Source organism: Zerene cesonia, chromosome 27 (assembly GCF_012273895.1).
Source record: "Zerene cesonia ecotype Mississippi chromosome 27, Zerene_cesonia_1.1, whole genome shotgun sequence".
Taxonomy (NCBI): domain Eukaryota; kingdom Metazoa; phylum Arthropoda; class Insecta; order Lepidoptera; family Pieridae; genus Zerene; species Zerene cesonia.
Window position 1 is genome coordinate 6413844 of NC_052128.1, and position 15807 is coordinate 6429650.

General features: G+C 31.9%; 2 protein-coding genes across 2 annotated transcripts in view; one reads left to right on the forward strand and one right to left on the reverse strand.

Moving 5' to 3' along the window:
- LOC119837297 overlaps positions 1 to 9642 on the reverse strand; it is a 67090-nt gene extending 57448 nt beyond the window's left edge. The window contains exon 1 of the mRNA XM_038362814.1: positions 9512 to 9642. The gene's annotated coding sequence lies outside the window, so the exon portion shown is untranslated. The remainder of the gene's footprint in view (positions 1 to 9511) is intronic.
- Positions 1 to 15807, forward strand: part of LOC119837298 (TNF receptor-associated factor 3) — a 30175-nt gene that overhangs the window by 9319 nt on the left and 5049 nt on the right. Inside the window, exons 3-7 of the mRNA XM_038362815.1 lie at positions 10557 to 10693; positions 12861 to 12978; positions 14291 to 14426; positions 14967 to 15180; positions 15532 to 15673. Coding sequence (XP_038218743.1) covers positions 10557 to 10693; positions 12861 to 12978; positions 14291 to 14426; positions 14967 to 15180; positions 15532 to 15673 — 747 coding nt within the window. The remainder of the gene's footprint in view (positions 1 to 10556; positions 10694 to 12860; positions 12979 to 14290; positions 14427 to 14966; positions 15181 to 15531; positions 15674 to 15807) is intronic.

Sequence of the window (15807 nt, forward strand, 5' to 3'; positions counted from 1 at the left end):
ATGCATAGAAGATTAATATTCAAAGATACGTTAAATTTTTGGCTGTCTTTGGATTCTATATTGTGCTGAGAGCATGATAATCATATATATATATAACTAATAACTAATACTTCATTTTCCTAAACCTACACTCAATGCAAGCACCCATATTTATAAATCTCGAATGCTTTAAAACTGTAAAAAACACATAGCACGTGTATGTCATAAAAACAACTAAGCCGCTATAAGCTGGATTGCATATTATGATGTAAGCTATGCAGGTCGAGTTGGCACATCCAATGTTGTGGGAACGGATTCCGAGTGCTAAATACTGCGGTTTTACCTTTCACTAAGCAATATTTGTGTTTATCACATAATATATAGTATAAATTATAGATAAAATAGATTTATATTTTGCTTTCTAAGAGTAAACTTGATCAAGCCAGTATGGATGACTGAAGTTTTAGGTTCCCAGATAAATATACCTTAAAATAGTTTTCTAGAAATATCTATAACATTCTGAAGTTAGATAGATAATGTTATAATACTTCCATGCATGGGAGAGCTCAAGTCGATATCAGTTCTGCGCCCTGGTCTGATCTCTCCGGTTGTGTCGGTTCCTTCCCATCGGACTATGAGAGTGATGGAATGTACGTAGTGAATGTACGTAGATACTTGAGTTTGCTCGCATACTTTTGCCCACTATCATTACCTTATTAGTATTCTTGTCCTGTGCTTCTGTGCTTTACAACTTATGTTATCCTTAGTTCTTTGGCATTATTATTTTGATATAATATTATGTAAAATTAACAATTTTAAAATAACATTTAGAGTTAACTGCCGTCTCTTTTCTGTAGAAATTGCTTTCCGAAGCAGTGGGAAATGTTAAATGTAGGTATTTTGACGACTAAAAAGCACTTCTGAAGGAAGCTAGTGTAATATATCTTTGAACGCTTAATAATTACTTTAAGTGCAACGAACACGATCCTTATAATATATTTAGTCGCGTATACGTGTGTTTATCTGTCTCCTTGTAGCTCCTAGATGGTTAAACAGATATGAATGGAGTTTTTAAAGCAAATTTTAAAGAAATCACTTTCAAAATGCTGGATTTGTATTATGACGTAGCAGCTTGTAGATAATCTCAGTTTTGATATAGCTTAAGTGCAAAACACAATTCACGGAATCGAATATAATCTGAGGAAGTTAAAAACAAAAACGTCGAGCTGTGCAAAAACTCAAAATTGAAGAGCAAATAAACCAAGGTTTCAATATAATAGTATCTTAAATAATAAGAAAACAAACAGCAAAACGGCCAAAACCAAATACGTCAAGCTACGTGTACATCATAAAAGCAAAAGGTGCTTCTTAAAAGTTGTATACTACATACTACACAAATAAAGAGATTACTTTTGATAAAAAAAATATGAAGTGACAAAAAACACAGTCTAATTGAGAACCTTTAGGTATTTGAAGTCGATTAAAACGACGAAAATTATACAACATTTATAATAATCAAAGAAAATAAATTTTGAATAACGTTTCGCAAAGGAATTTTAATAATTTACTTCTCTCTGTAGCATAAACAATGGACTATTTCTTTAAAAGAATTATCTAGATATTGAAATTCCATAGTCCTACCTAGTATATTATTATGTTATCTGTGGTTCTACTAATAGGTATTATAAACGCGAAAGTATGGGTGGATGGATGTTTGTTACTCTTTCAAGCGAAATCAGCGTAACTTTACGAAATTTGGTACAGAGATAGATTATAGTCTGGACTATCACATAGGCTACTTAACCATGCAAGTGACGCCGCGTGTTTCCGATAGTATATTATAAAGGAGGTAAATTATATATTAAATGACTCGAGTTCTAAGATATTTTGATTCAAACAGAAACAGCATTCAACACTAATTTGTATATTATTATAATATATCGTATTTTAGGTAGGTTCAAAGGTTAACTCGGCCACACAACCGGAAAATCCTGATTCAAAACCGTGCTGGTAACGAATATATCAACAAACAAATAGCTCATAGCAGTCTGGTTATAATTTACTCGCACATATAGAAAATTTATCAATGAAACTGTGAAAGCATCCCCTCATATTCCAGTAAGCAGAACTTAAATTAAAATCAAAAGAATGTTTGTTTGCATTTTAAAAACGTAAAGTAAAACGTAGGTACCATACGTTTTTTGTGTTTAGAGAAAGTCTGGAGGCTAGAATGAAATGTGAATAGGCTTCTTTTGTCGCAATAAACGCAGCCGACGGGGACATAAAAAAATGAAAAACATTTCATTCCTATGGGAAGATCCATTAGACATTCGAATCACTTAGAAAATAGTATTTTCTTGTGTTAGATTTTACGCGAGTATTATACACTTAGCGAAACGTCGTCGTTCGTCGTGTTCGAAACGTCGGGTTAATAATATAATGAAAAAATCGGGTTCAAAATCCGTTAAAAAGTTTTTAATTTCTAAACACTTAGAAAATTATAAGTTCAATAGATGGCGCCTTTTTTGATACTATATTTTATACTAATATCTTATATTAATATTATATTTATACTTAATTTCCTTTGATCATGTAAGCGAATAGTGTGTAAGATAAGTAATCAAACATATTTCATCTGTTTTCAATTCGCTGCGGCCACAACATCGTACGGGTCAGTGTTTTGCAAACATCTCGTGTTTCTGGGAAGTTTAAAGCACTTTGATCACAGACTAATATCGAAGCATAAATGATTAACATTTCTAGCTTATGAAGAATAAACGTACATTTAGAACCATATTCAGACTTATGATTTAGTGAACTTTTTATTTCATCAATTTCAGATGGTCCCTCATTAAATATTTGGAATAGTACAAATTATGCACAGACAAAGCAGTTTTATACTCTGTATGAATAATTAAATAAAGCTAACACTTTGATTGTTAGAACACGCTAATATCAGAAACTCAAACTCGAACCCAAACATTTATTCATTCAACTAGACTTCCTATAGAAGCACTTTTGAATTGTCATATTACACAATTATAACATTTACCACCGGTTAACTGCTGATGCGAACCGAAAAATTGTTTCCATTTATTTATTGAGGTAACGCTAAAGGCCCATATAAGCCAATGTGTACGATGTGGGTGAAACCGCGGAGGACAGCTAGTATTAAATATACGTGTCGACTGAGGATATTTTTGACCCAAGGACCCACACTCCCCAAGCAAAACTTCAAATTATTATTGTAACACACTAATTGACATTGAAATTAATAAAAAACAAAAATAAAATATCGAATTTATATACTTAAATATTTTACAACATCATCTGCCGACTTCGAGATATTTTTAATTTTTTTTACACAAACGTAGGGGTTATTTCAACAACACATTTCGTTAGTAAGCCTATTTACTTGCTGTTGGCGCATTCGCAGTAGCACAGTAGTAACTTTGGCAATAATTAAAAAATATATAATTCCTTAGGTGCATGCAAGTTGTCTTAGAAATAAACATTCTAAATTTCTTGATTAACATGTATAATGTAATATTGATTTAAATGCATCCTTACCTAATTAAAAGCAACGGTGTGTTTGTTTGTTCTTTTATTTTGTCTTTTACGGCGTACTTTAGTATGGCATGATTTTTGTGTTTGGAGATAGTTTGAAGCCTAGATGCTATCTTCCACCATTTTTATACGCATGTAAATCAATCCATAATGTAGAAAGTTAGATAGATGGCGCTGTATTAAAAATTTGACATGTTTGACAACTGTTAGGTAATTTTATTTGACGAAGCGAGGAAAGCCACGGGAAATAGTTGTAAAATATAATATTATGTTCTGCTCACAATGAAATATGGTATTTTGTCATAGTGAAGTCCCGTGTCCCCCACTGAGGTATGGGGTAGATGATATACATCTGTTTCACTGTTTTACACATTTTTTATGGACAAGTAGGTCATCAGTCTTGTGTCCTGCCAGACCGAGACGTTTTTTTTACACGCTTTTTATTAGCTTCACCTGTATGTTTGTTTGTATGTTTGTTTGTATGTTTGTTTGTAACCGACTTCTTTGGGCGCGATTTTGACCCACTTTAAACGGCCAGATTTCGTTCAAACTTTGTAGATTTATTGAGGACCGATGACAATACACTAATTTGATAAAATTATTCCATTTTTTAATTTGCAAAATATGATTTTTGTTAAAGCGTGTTTTTTAGTTTTTTTAAACTATTATTTATTATTGTGCGTCTCCACCGGGAATCGCACAAAGGAGGCGGTCAATATTTTGTCATGCATCTCATACATAAATTATAATAAAAAATTTCAATTTAAAGAAATATTTATTGAAAATATCTCTAAGTAAGAAGTGATTTAATATGTTATACAGCTATCCATTACAATCCGCTAACCGCAAAACACTTTTACTTGTGACTAGACATCGTGACAGTAATAATTTATTGCTTTTTATTCGGAACTAGCGTTTGCCCGCGGATACGCACGCGTTTAATTCGGAGTTGAACCCCCCCCCCCCTATTTTTTTGTTATTATAGATATAACCTTCCTCTTAAATCACTCTACCTATTAAAAAAAAAAAAACGCCAAAATCTGTTGTGTTATTATAAAGATCTAAGGATACACACACGGCGGAAAGTGACTTTGTTTTATGTAGTGCTTTCTTAACAACTTTATTTCCGCGACTTCCCTCGCATGGGACATGGTCAAGTAAGTACATAAGTAGCTAATGATTAATTACTTTATAGGTGATTCATACGAGTATTACACCCAAAATTGAATGGTTTTTTGAACGCGCTAATCTCAAGAACTGCTAGATCAATTTAAAAATTCTCTCACAAATTCTTTTTTATTTTTGGTAGTCGTAGTAGTAGTTTGGTAGTGGTAGAAGTCATCTTCAAAAAGTATACTATCCTGTGTAACAACAATTTCTTATCAAGCACAAAAATAATCACGCCAATCTCTGGAAAACCCACGGATTCATTAAGCAGGTATATGAAAAAAACTTAATTGAAAACCTCCTTCTTTTTTGAGAGCGTTGGTTAAATCGTTTGAATATTAAAACAATGAATGTAAAGTAGGTAAAGGGTACGTCAAATTAGTACTCCAATAAAGTACATACAGGGATAACAATAAGCTGCATAAGTACAAAAGGTGAACAACAATGGAATTATCAAAAACATATTGAAAATATCACCCATTACATATTGATTTAAACCTTATGTCTTCTAGATAAGATTGCTTCTGCACTAATGATATTCGGAATCACGCTTTGAGAATTTCTGATATCTCGCTCGGAATTGAATTTGTAAAAATAAAATCTTCACACTGGAGCTTATGCTTTTCGGTGAACTGTCAAGGTCGTAATGTTCATTATTTAGTGGACTTTGGACTTGACTTGTTTTGTGTTATTTATTTAAAAGAGGCAGGAACTTGAAAGCTGCATGCGTTTCTTGTTCTAAAGCTCTTTTTGTATCAACGGACATATATCACGGAATACTTTAAGATTAAGCAGAAACTTTTGGACGTATACAAATAAATATATATAAATACACTTGATACTCACTACAGTTTATCCTTTGAAATGGCCAATATATCAAATTAGTTATGTGAATTAAATAATTTTGTAATTAATCTGTCTGTCTCATCTTCACACATAAATCACTAAACGATTGGGATGCAATTTACACTGGATGATACAAATGGAGAGGAACTTCACGTAAACTTGAAGAATGCAGAAAAACCTTCGCTTTAGTCTCTTTTAAAAAAGAAATTTATCTAGAGATATAGTAATATTAAATATATTTATGTTGAAATTATACGTGTAAAAAGCTGAGAAAAAAGAGGTTTTGTCTTACATTATACATTCTTATCCTATTGTATCAAAAAATATTGTTTTTGTCAACAACCACTTCGTAAATACCACCAAATAAGGTAAAAGAAACAACGAAGGACGATCCTTTCGAATTCAAAATAATATTGTATTGTAATGGCACACAAAACATAATATGTAATGGTAACTACATTAAAGTTTAATTCTAATATTTAAATTAATTTAAGGATATATTTTGTGATAAAGAAATTAATTATAAGAAGTTTCAGTCAGTATATTATTATAAATATGACATGGTTATACATATTTTAGACTTTGTAGCAACTGCTATGTATAAGGAAGTCACACTTTTTATGTAAAGATTTGAAGATAAACAGAATCTAACAGGCAGTTAATTACATACTTACGTATCATAATGATTTGCGAATCTTTTAATATCATTTTTTGTGCAGTTCTTGCGCTGTTTTGAACCGAATAAAAAAAAAGATTATTAATTCGACTCCTTATTTTTATGTTTGTTGCCTACTAAGTTTATATATTTTTACTGGGTCAACCGATTTTCATGATTCTCGATTCTATTTAAAAGCTAGCGCCCATATATGTTCCATTTCAATTTAGTCTTGTTATGACACTTAATCTTTGTTTCAATTAATTTTAATGGCAGCACATAATAATGTGAATGTTTCACAAAAATTATTTGATAATTATCTCTTCTTCTCCTCTAGTCTTGTTTTACTGCTGGCTCTAGTTAATGTTACTGATTTAGGACTGATATCTGGAGAATCCGTTCGCCCGCGTAGCGGAAGGAAAAAATAGACAGTCCAAAATTTTCCCTTCTTGTGGGAATTTCAGGATAAAAACTATCGTTCTTCAGGTCTCCAACTAATTCTGTACCAAATCGTTTATAGTGGTTTAGACATAAAGAAGAGTCAGATAGACACAACTGTTTCTTTGGCAGTTATATTACTAGAGATATAAAACATATTCGCAAAAGTAGATATACAAGTAAATTCATAAATAGTATTTTTTTTCATATAGGGACTTTGAGTCGACATTGACAATGTCAATCATAGCATACACATAACGTGATATAAACTAAATACATTAGAAGACTCTCATCATCAGCCCATATATGTTCTCACTGCTGGGACACAGGCCTCCTATGAGGGTTCAGGCCATAATCCACCACGCTGGCCAAGTGCGGGTTGGCAGATGTCACATGTCGGCGAACTTTTGATTCTTGGACATGCCGGTTTCCTCACGATGTTTTCCTTCACCGTTTTTAAGCAGTGGTGACGTTATTCACATGTGCAGATAAATTGAAAAATCAATTTATTTCCTGCACGCTCCGCCCGGTCTCGAACCCCGACTTATCAATTTTGAAGTCCGAGGTTCTCACCCCTGAGCCACCACTGCTTAGAAGACTCTAATACTCAACAAATTTGTTACATATCACATAAACTCTAGGTCAATCCCATAAAAAAAAACCTAGTACCGAATGTATCCACACAGTTGTATTTACGAATATACTTTTATATAACAGGTTTTTTAAATTACATCATAGCACGACCCACATTCGCGAACCGACCTCTAGTGTAAGATGTATCATTATGTACATAAATATTAACTATATGTTATCGAAATGTATAGTAAAATGATAAAATACATGACAGTCTGAGAGTATGATTGTTACTTTACCACGTAAAAGTTTGACCGTGACCCAGACTGATTCAGGCATTACAATTAGCCCTATATAAGTAATACTTATACTTCAATGTATCAGGCATATATATCGAAAAAAATCATATTCTTATATTCAGGATTAAAACGCAATTTACTATCAATTAAAGCTTTCTTTTCTTCTGTAAACACAGACTTGTTTCCATTTTAAGTAATCTTTAGATGTAATGTTATCTGTAAACAGTTTTTTTCATCACTACGAAATAGGTGACGCATGATCATATTCCGGGTATCAATAAACATCTAACTTGTTAAACATTTTCTTATCTATACAATTATTAAATAACATTGAAACGTCAATTTGCAATGTGACCTAAAATTCAATATATTTGTTACAACTTGTTAACACAACGTACATAATTTAATAATGCCGAAATGAACAACGAAGAATCTATGGTAAATTAGATGCAATTTAATTAAATATGTAAGAATATAATAAGCGTATTGAAAAAAGTGCTTCGTCATCAAAAACAAGTTTCTGCTTACGATAAATCAAAGCTGTTAGGTAAGACGTAAGACGCAGGAACATCAACTTTATTAATGGCTATTTTTCTTAGTTTCAGAACAAAATACCGCCTAAATTGTCTTTGTAAATTAATGTTGCGATTGTTAAGTTTTTACACAACTCACCTTCGATATAACTACAAAAAAGGTTGCTAAAATTTGTTATTAGAACTCGTTTATGTAAAATAGCAACAGTTAAGTATAAATGTCTTTGATGAAGGCTTGAATCTAAAAAAAGCCGACAAGAGGGCAATATTTTCATTTGACAACAACTGGCGTTTGTAAGACAACTGAGATTCTGAAGTGATTCCTAGGTTTTTTGAGTTTACATGAAAAAGAATGAAAAGTTTTATTCTGCATTTCTACTCGAGGGAAAACTAAAAATCTTTTAAAAACAACAGATAATATTACTAAAAATTCAAATAATTTTACTAAATTATTTAAAAATACTTTTTTAGCTTCTAATACATCATCGTGTTCATCAATATTTAGATAAAAAGTCCGTCGTGTTTTAATAAAGAGATCAGTATCTCCCAAGCGGGGATTTTCGATTAAATATCTAACGAATATTATTAGTCTTTTCGTTAATTCGCTATTTACTCTATATTCACAAAAATTAAGAAAAGAGTTTTTATCTGGCTATTCTACACATAAAAATGGAAATAAATTATGTCTCCTCATTTATATTCCATTTAAATACAAACCTTGCGAACGTGTTTCATGACTTTCTCTGTATTTTGAATATTTTGTTGGTGATTCGACGAAATCTGCCATTTCCATTAAATATCTAATTCATTTTTATATAAAAAGCTGCTTATTATTTATATTTTGTTCACATGCAACTAACATATTATTATAATCTATTGTTGTTATTAACTCCTTCCTTGTTCCTGTGTTTGACGAGAGACGATTATTACCTTGTGAGATAACTTAAAATTATTTACCTTGAGAACATTTTATGAGATTCATCAATCTTAGTTCTATGTCGCTACTTTATTGAGCTTTAAAGTTTGTTTCCTAAATATCAGGTTTGTTTTACGATTACATATATAAAATTTTACGCTATTAAAGACTCGCAATTTATTGATTGAAATATGACAATCTACAATAAATAAATGAAATATTTATGGGCCCATGAGGTGCTTATTTTCTGTGTTTTATTTTATTATATTCTGTTGTCACTTCGGGCCTTCGGTAAATCTTGTCATCAAGGTTTTAATAGAAATAGATTGGAAATTACCAAATATTGGACGTTTCTATATAAATGCTTAAGTTAACTCATTTTGTATGTTTTTGTAAAGATATGTTGACTATTGTCGTACCATTTAACAGACGTAAAACAATTTAAGATCATTATAAGACAATTAAACTGTCGTTTCACATAAATTATTAAAACATTCAAACGATAAATGTTTCCTCAATTACACTCTGACAAACTTACAGTGAAATCCTTTAAGGAATATGTTTCACTTCACCACACGATAATTTAAACAGCCATTAAAGTTTTGTCGAAAAACACGCGTTTTGTTTGATATCGGTCACACGTTCACGCGTCCACCCACTTCGACACTCGATCGGTAACTAAAATTAAGTAAGCTGTAACTGGTAAGCGAAGCCAGCAAGTTATTGCGCGAGCGCAGATCTGCATAATGAAATTATCAATTAGGAGATTGCAGATATTGCTTTGAATAGAATTTTGTTGAGTTTAATTGTATCTGGTAGCAAATTTTGCACGTATCTTATGAAGATAACATTACGTGGAACAATGTTCATTTGCATTTATTATATTGTTTGTATGGCTTTGTAAATATCATAATAGCTAATATGGTCAAATCAGAATATACTCTCACGTCATATTTGTCAATAATTTATTGATATAACAAATTGTATTGATTTAACTGACACATTTTATTTAGCATAGCGCAAACTTTTCATATCTTATATAGTTTGGCCAGTTTCATTGGAGAAAATAACGATTGGATTAATTTACCGCATCACTTCTAAATTTAATAATTCTAATATTTATTTTCTCATGACAATGTAGTGTCTTAATTTATTTGTATATATTCATAAATAAATTCAATTAATCATTAGCTACTATAAGGTACAGAAATCATTGAGATTTGTAAACTGGCCAATAGAAAAAGATTCGCAATCAAAAAAGTACCTTGACCCATTAAACACATAAAAATTAGACAATATTTATTGACACAGCTTATCACGCACATTGCTAGATATCGGATATCAGATAGATAAGGTGACGCACCGACCGACAGTCCCTCCGAACACAGTGTTGGCTATCGTTTCTAGCAATTTCACTTCATTTAAACTGTTTTAAAAAGATTAATAATATAAGGATTATAATTTAATTGTGCGTGCACCGACTTTGCGAGTGAAAAGTGGAAAAATCTTTAATTACTTATGTGATAGGGTATAAAACTTGAAATAGTGTTAAAGTTAAATGCCCTAAAGTTTGATCTTCCTAGACTTTATAAATGTGATCAAAATAGGGTGTAAAATGAGTTTAAATCGAACAGAATTGAGCAGTACCATCGTTGTAGCCGAAGGTGCTATCAGCCCATGTTATTTCTGCAATGATGAATTTGAAATGGGAAAACTGCAAGTAAGCGCTTGAGTTATCTTCATCCTGAGTTTCTAAGAAAATTAGTTGTCTATTAAATACATCTATTACACTAGACACACACCTCCCCCTGTATGTATGTGCTGGAACGATTTTGATGAAACTTGCACTTAATGTACATTAATCTAAGTACGAAACAAAAATAATAACTCACAATTTGACACTACAAATTTCTTCAAAAAGCAGATTATCATTTCAGCTATATATTCTGAATAATATAATATTCTGAATTGATAATCTGCTTTTTGAAGGTTTTTTAGAAGAGTTTAAATGAAAATGCATTGAATGGCAGAGATAAAGGTAATTCTAAAAATAGCGTTATGATTTCACATTTTATTTGTACAAAATAAGTGGTACTTTTATTTTTATTTCTTCGTATTTTTTCTCAGTACATATTGAAGTCAATTAGATTTACGACGCAACCTTCTATTTAATATTTCATTTTTAATGTCATTTCGGGCAACTGAACTGGTGGTTTATCACATTCGTAGTGCCTCTGTGAATACTCGGCCCACTTTTAAGAGGTAAGGGTTAAGGTAGAGATTGACGTCATGGAAAGAGGGAATGATGAGTAGAGAGTGGGGAGTAGAGAGAGGAAAATGAAACCGGCCTCCGGCTCTAAACTCATATTCGAGGATTTATTTATTCAATTAGACTTCTTATAGAAGGACTTTTGATGTGATTAATTCGTGTAGGTATATTCTCCTTGGCATAAACCTCGAAATTAAATATTTGTAATATATTTCTTACGTAATTTATTTAAAATGTAATAATATAAACATGTGTATATGTTGTTTTGAATAGATAATATAGACAACCTAGTTTAGATAAATTCCGAAGAATGTGAATTCTTATAAGAACCTTAGTCTTATCTACGCATACGAACTTATGTTGTGAATTTTAATTTGAAAATCATAAATATACCTAATATTCTATAATAGGTTGGTACCTAGTTTTTACCTACATTAAGTATTTGATTATTTCATAATTTCCAATAACGTAACATAAGAAAAAATGTGATAAACAGCACAGCAGCAAACACTTCATATAATCCCCATTTATTATCTCCGAGATGACGAAGAATCAGCGGCTAACCTTGAAATAATGTGGTATAAAATTGTATGTTTTAATTATTATGACATACATAAAATTATTGTAATAAAATATCTAAATATTAAAAAAAAAACTAAAAAAACGCGCTCTAATGATGGAATCAAATAAATTGTCGTATATCTTCTTATATATAGTATAAGTAAGAATTTTATTTCATTATTAATCAGGATAATAAGATAAAGTCATGAAACTATTGCATTGTCACCGATCCTTGATAAGTGTACAAAGTTTGAATTATCTGTACGTTTTAAGTGGGTCAAAATCAAGCTAAAAACACATAAACATACAGGGAAAGCTGATAAAGCGTGTGCTCCTAGCGTCTGTGTAGTTGTATGTAAATTATAATGAAGATGGAAAAAATATTGTTTTTAAAACTTATATTATTTTCAACAAGGATCATGATTATCATACTTACTGAAATAATAATCAATATTGTACAAAATGTTATAGCTTTTTTCGGTGTTTGATTTCTTTTTTTCTTTAGTTTTGTTAAAAAAACTTCGGTCAAGTGTGGTGTCAAAGGCGTGGAAGCCGTTGTTTTCCTAGTGAATGTTATTTGTATATTAAGTCTCTATCTCATAAACTAATCAATCGATTTTAATAAAATTTGCACTTTGACTTATAAGTCCACTCCACGTCCAGTTCAATTCACGAATAAACAAAAAAAAACTATAGTTCTTGAGTTAAGCGTGGACACCGGACTTACAAATTAGTCACACGTGTCTATTAGATGTCATAGGCTAACAATTAATCCAAAAACTGTGCTGTTCTGATAATATTGCTTACCTGGGTATATACACTTAATTGGTTACTCCCGCTTTTTCATTTTAAAAGTAAAAAGAAACAACGTTTATGTTTTCTCTAAAATTAACAATATAAGCCTCATATAATATATTCGATTTAACAAGTGTACATGGAGTAGGCAGCTGGGCTATCTAATTCCTCTATATAGTAGAATTATGTTACGTATTAATTAATGAAGCTATGTTTTTCGAAAGCCTAGCCTTCGTATCTTTAACTGTGATATTGTTTCTAGAACCATTTGAAGCAATGCGGAAGCATCTTAGAGCAATGCCCGCTGCGCTGCGGCGCCTGGATACAGAGAAAGCACAAGGATACTCACGTCAAAGAATGCCCCAAAATGGACAAGGTGAATTTATTTGTTGACGTCATATTTTATCAAATTGTTCCTAATATTATTTGTCACATCGGGCACTAAAATGAGGTACAGAAGGAGTAAAGTTCATACGGGAGAGGTGGTAAAAAACTGGAATGCTTAAATTTCTCTATAAAGAAATATTCTTGGAAGAGAAATTTAAATACATAAAGTTTTATAAGCAGACACACTTAAGACTTCACTAACATTGATACAGATACGGTTATTATCCATTCTAGTACGAATGAAATTGTTTAATTATATCTATTTTATTTGGTTTTAATTGTTGCCATAATGTAACTTTGCAATGAAATCGGTTTTTTGGAAAATATTAATCTATATTTTGGAATACTAGCTACGCCCCGCGGTTTCACCCGCATAAGTCTGTATCCCGTAGGAATATAGGGATAAGTTGCCTATATGTTATTCCAGTTGTCCTGATATCCACGTGCGAAATTTCATTGCAATCGGTTCAGTAGATTTTGCGGGAAAGGGTAACAAACATACACACATCCTCACAAACTTTCGCATTTATAATATTAGAAGAATTTAACAATTAATGAGATGAGTTAAGTTAAATTTACACTAAAATACAACACCCATAATTAAATAGAATTTTTTGCTTTAACAATTTTAATAAGCCAATGTGGAAAATGTACGCTACCGATTGTCCGCTGAAGTGTTGTCATATAAAATCTCATGCTAGTGTTAAAAATAAAATAGAACTCATTAACAAACCTAGGTAATAAAAAGTGTGGGAAATTGGAAAATGCAACGGAAACTACATTGTTGCTTCTTGAAATAAAAACCAAAGAGGTTAATAAAAGTAGGCTACCAACGAATAGTTATAGGCGACATTCACAAAGTAAACTATAAGTTTAAAATATACTCGGATTAAGGGAAAAAAAAGGTATGAAATAAACATAGATACAAAAAAACCTTTTCTATTAATGGAATAAATAAATATTTTTTGACGATTGTAAGATGGTATTCCTAACGCAAAGGAATACTGAATCGCCAGGATTATGTCGTGGACCCCATATGTTGACGTTACTTACTTCATGGCTTTTTGTATTTGTGTAAGTGAACAGTAAGAACTAATATTAGAATTATTATTAAAAAGCTAGGTATGTGAGCTTACCTAAATATATATAAATTTAACTTAAACATGCAATATACCTTGAGGAGAGCACCTTTTACTCTTTCCTTTGCAAACTTATCGTTTATGATGTCTAAAACATAGAGATTAAGTACCTAGGTGTGTATAATGCATACCTTAATTGTTAATCCACGAAGAATATTTATCTTACAGAATCGCACCGAGTCCACCCATGTTCGCGTGGTGGACCCATCGCCTCCCGTCATCACCAACCACACGTGGACTCCGAAAACCGTTCCATTAGAGGACTGCGTAACATACCTGGAGAAGGAGTTAACCACGATTAAGTAATGTATTTTTTATGTCATAGCGGGCATCTGAGCTGGTGGTTCGTCTGATGGTAAGCAATTACCACCGCCTATGAACTATCGCAGAGGAGACCCTGCAAAAGCACTGTCCATTTTTAAAGGGTAAGAGATCAGGAAAGGACTGGAAAGAAGAAATGGACTGAGAAGGGTGAGGAAAAGGATACATATTATTAATTGTACTCATTATTTTAATGTGAAAGAGGATCCTTGAATCGAATAATCATATTAAGTACTTACGTTACGCAACGTAAATTTAAATTACATTTCATTCAAAATGCAAAATTAGTAACAGTACACTAAATATATGGTACTTGAATAAATTTTGTATTGAAATCGTATCCGAAATACAATTCAAAATACATAAATTATTAATTTTTTTTTTTAATTTAATAAAGTTCATAGTAATAAGGTTTTCATAATATCATAGTATAAACATAAAATCATTTGTATAAAACTTTTCAATTCAAAATATTTTTTTAGGCAGCAATGCTAGTTAATATAAATTAATTTCCATTACAGACTGATCCTCACAGAAGAGTCAAGCAACCGCGACGTCCAGTCTACCGAGCTAGAGAACCTCCGCTCTAAGTTGGTGCTGGTGGAGGAAAGGGCACAGCACTTCCTCTCGACCCTGGTCTCGCTGCGAGCGGCATTAGATGATGAGGCGGAGAGATCCGCCAACTGGGCTGCCCAGTTCAAACATGATTTGGCTAATGTTCAACTGGCTTTGCAAGTATGGGATACACATACACCTTTATTAGTGCTTCTTAGTCTTTTACGTTTCTTCAATTATAGCCTTTAGATTACAAAGAGGTAAATGATATTGACGTGTTAGACTATTTTATAGTTTTCAAAGAAAGACCCAAAGAGACCAAGAAAAAGTATTGTTCTAAGACTTTCAATAGCATAGGAATAACCTCTTACTTCCTATATTTATATATGCTTATTTAAATTGTGTAAACAAAGCCTATATGTCATTATCGTGTTCACTGCAATTACTTTTCACATTATTAATAATTATAAAATAAGGATCATCGCAAATAAAAATAATACATGACTTCCATCGGTATGCTCCACACTCCAGGAGCTGCAAAGCCAGCAGCTGACCACAGTCATGCGGCTGGAGAGCGCCATCAGCAGCATCGTGCACGAGCAGAACGAGCGGGAACTGTTGGAGCAGGCGCTGACGCAGCATGATAACCGGATCCGGACCATTCATAAGCTGGGTTTGTTGGAGATTCTTTTAACTTAATGGGAACATGTTGAAAATAAGGCTAGTATCTAAATATATACTTAGTCTGGCCATAAATACTGTTACACTTAATTATAAAAAAATATTACATTTGAATTTCGAATCTGT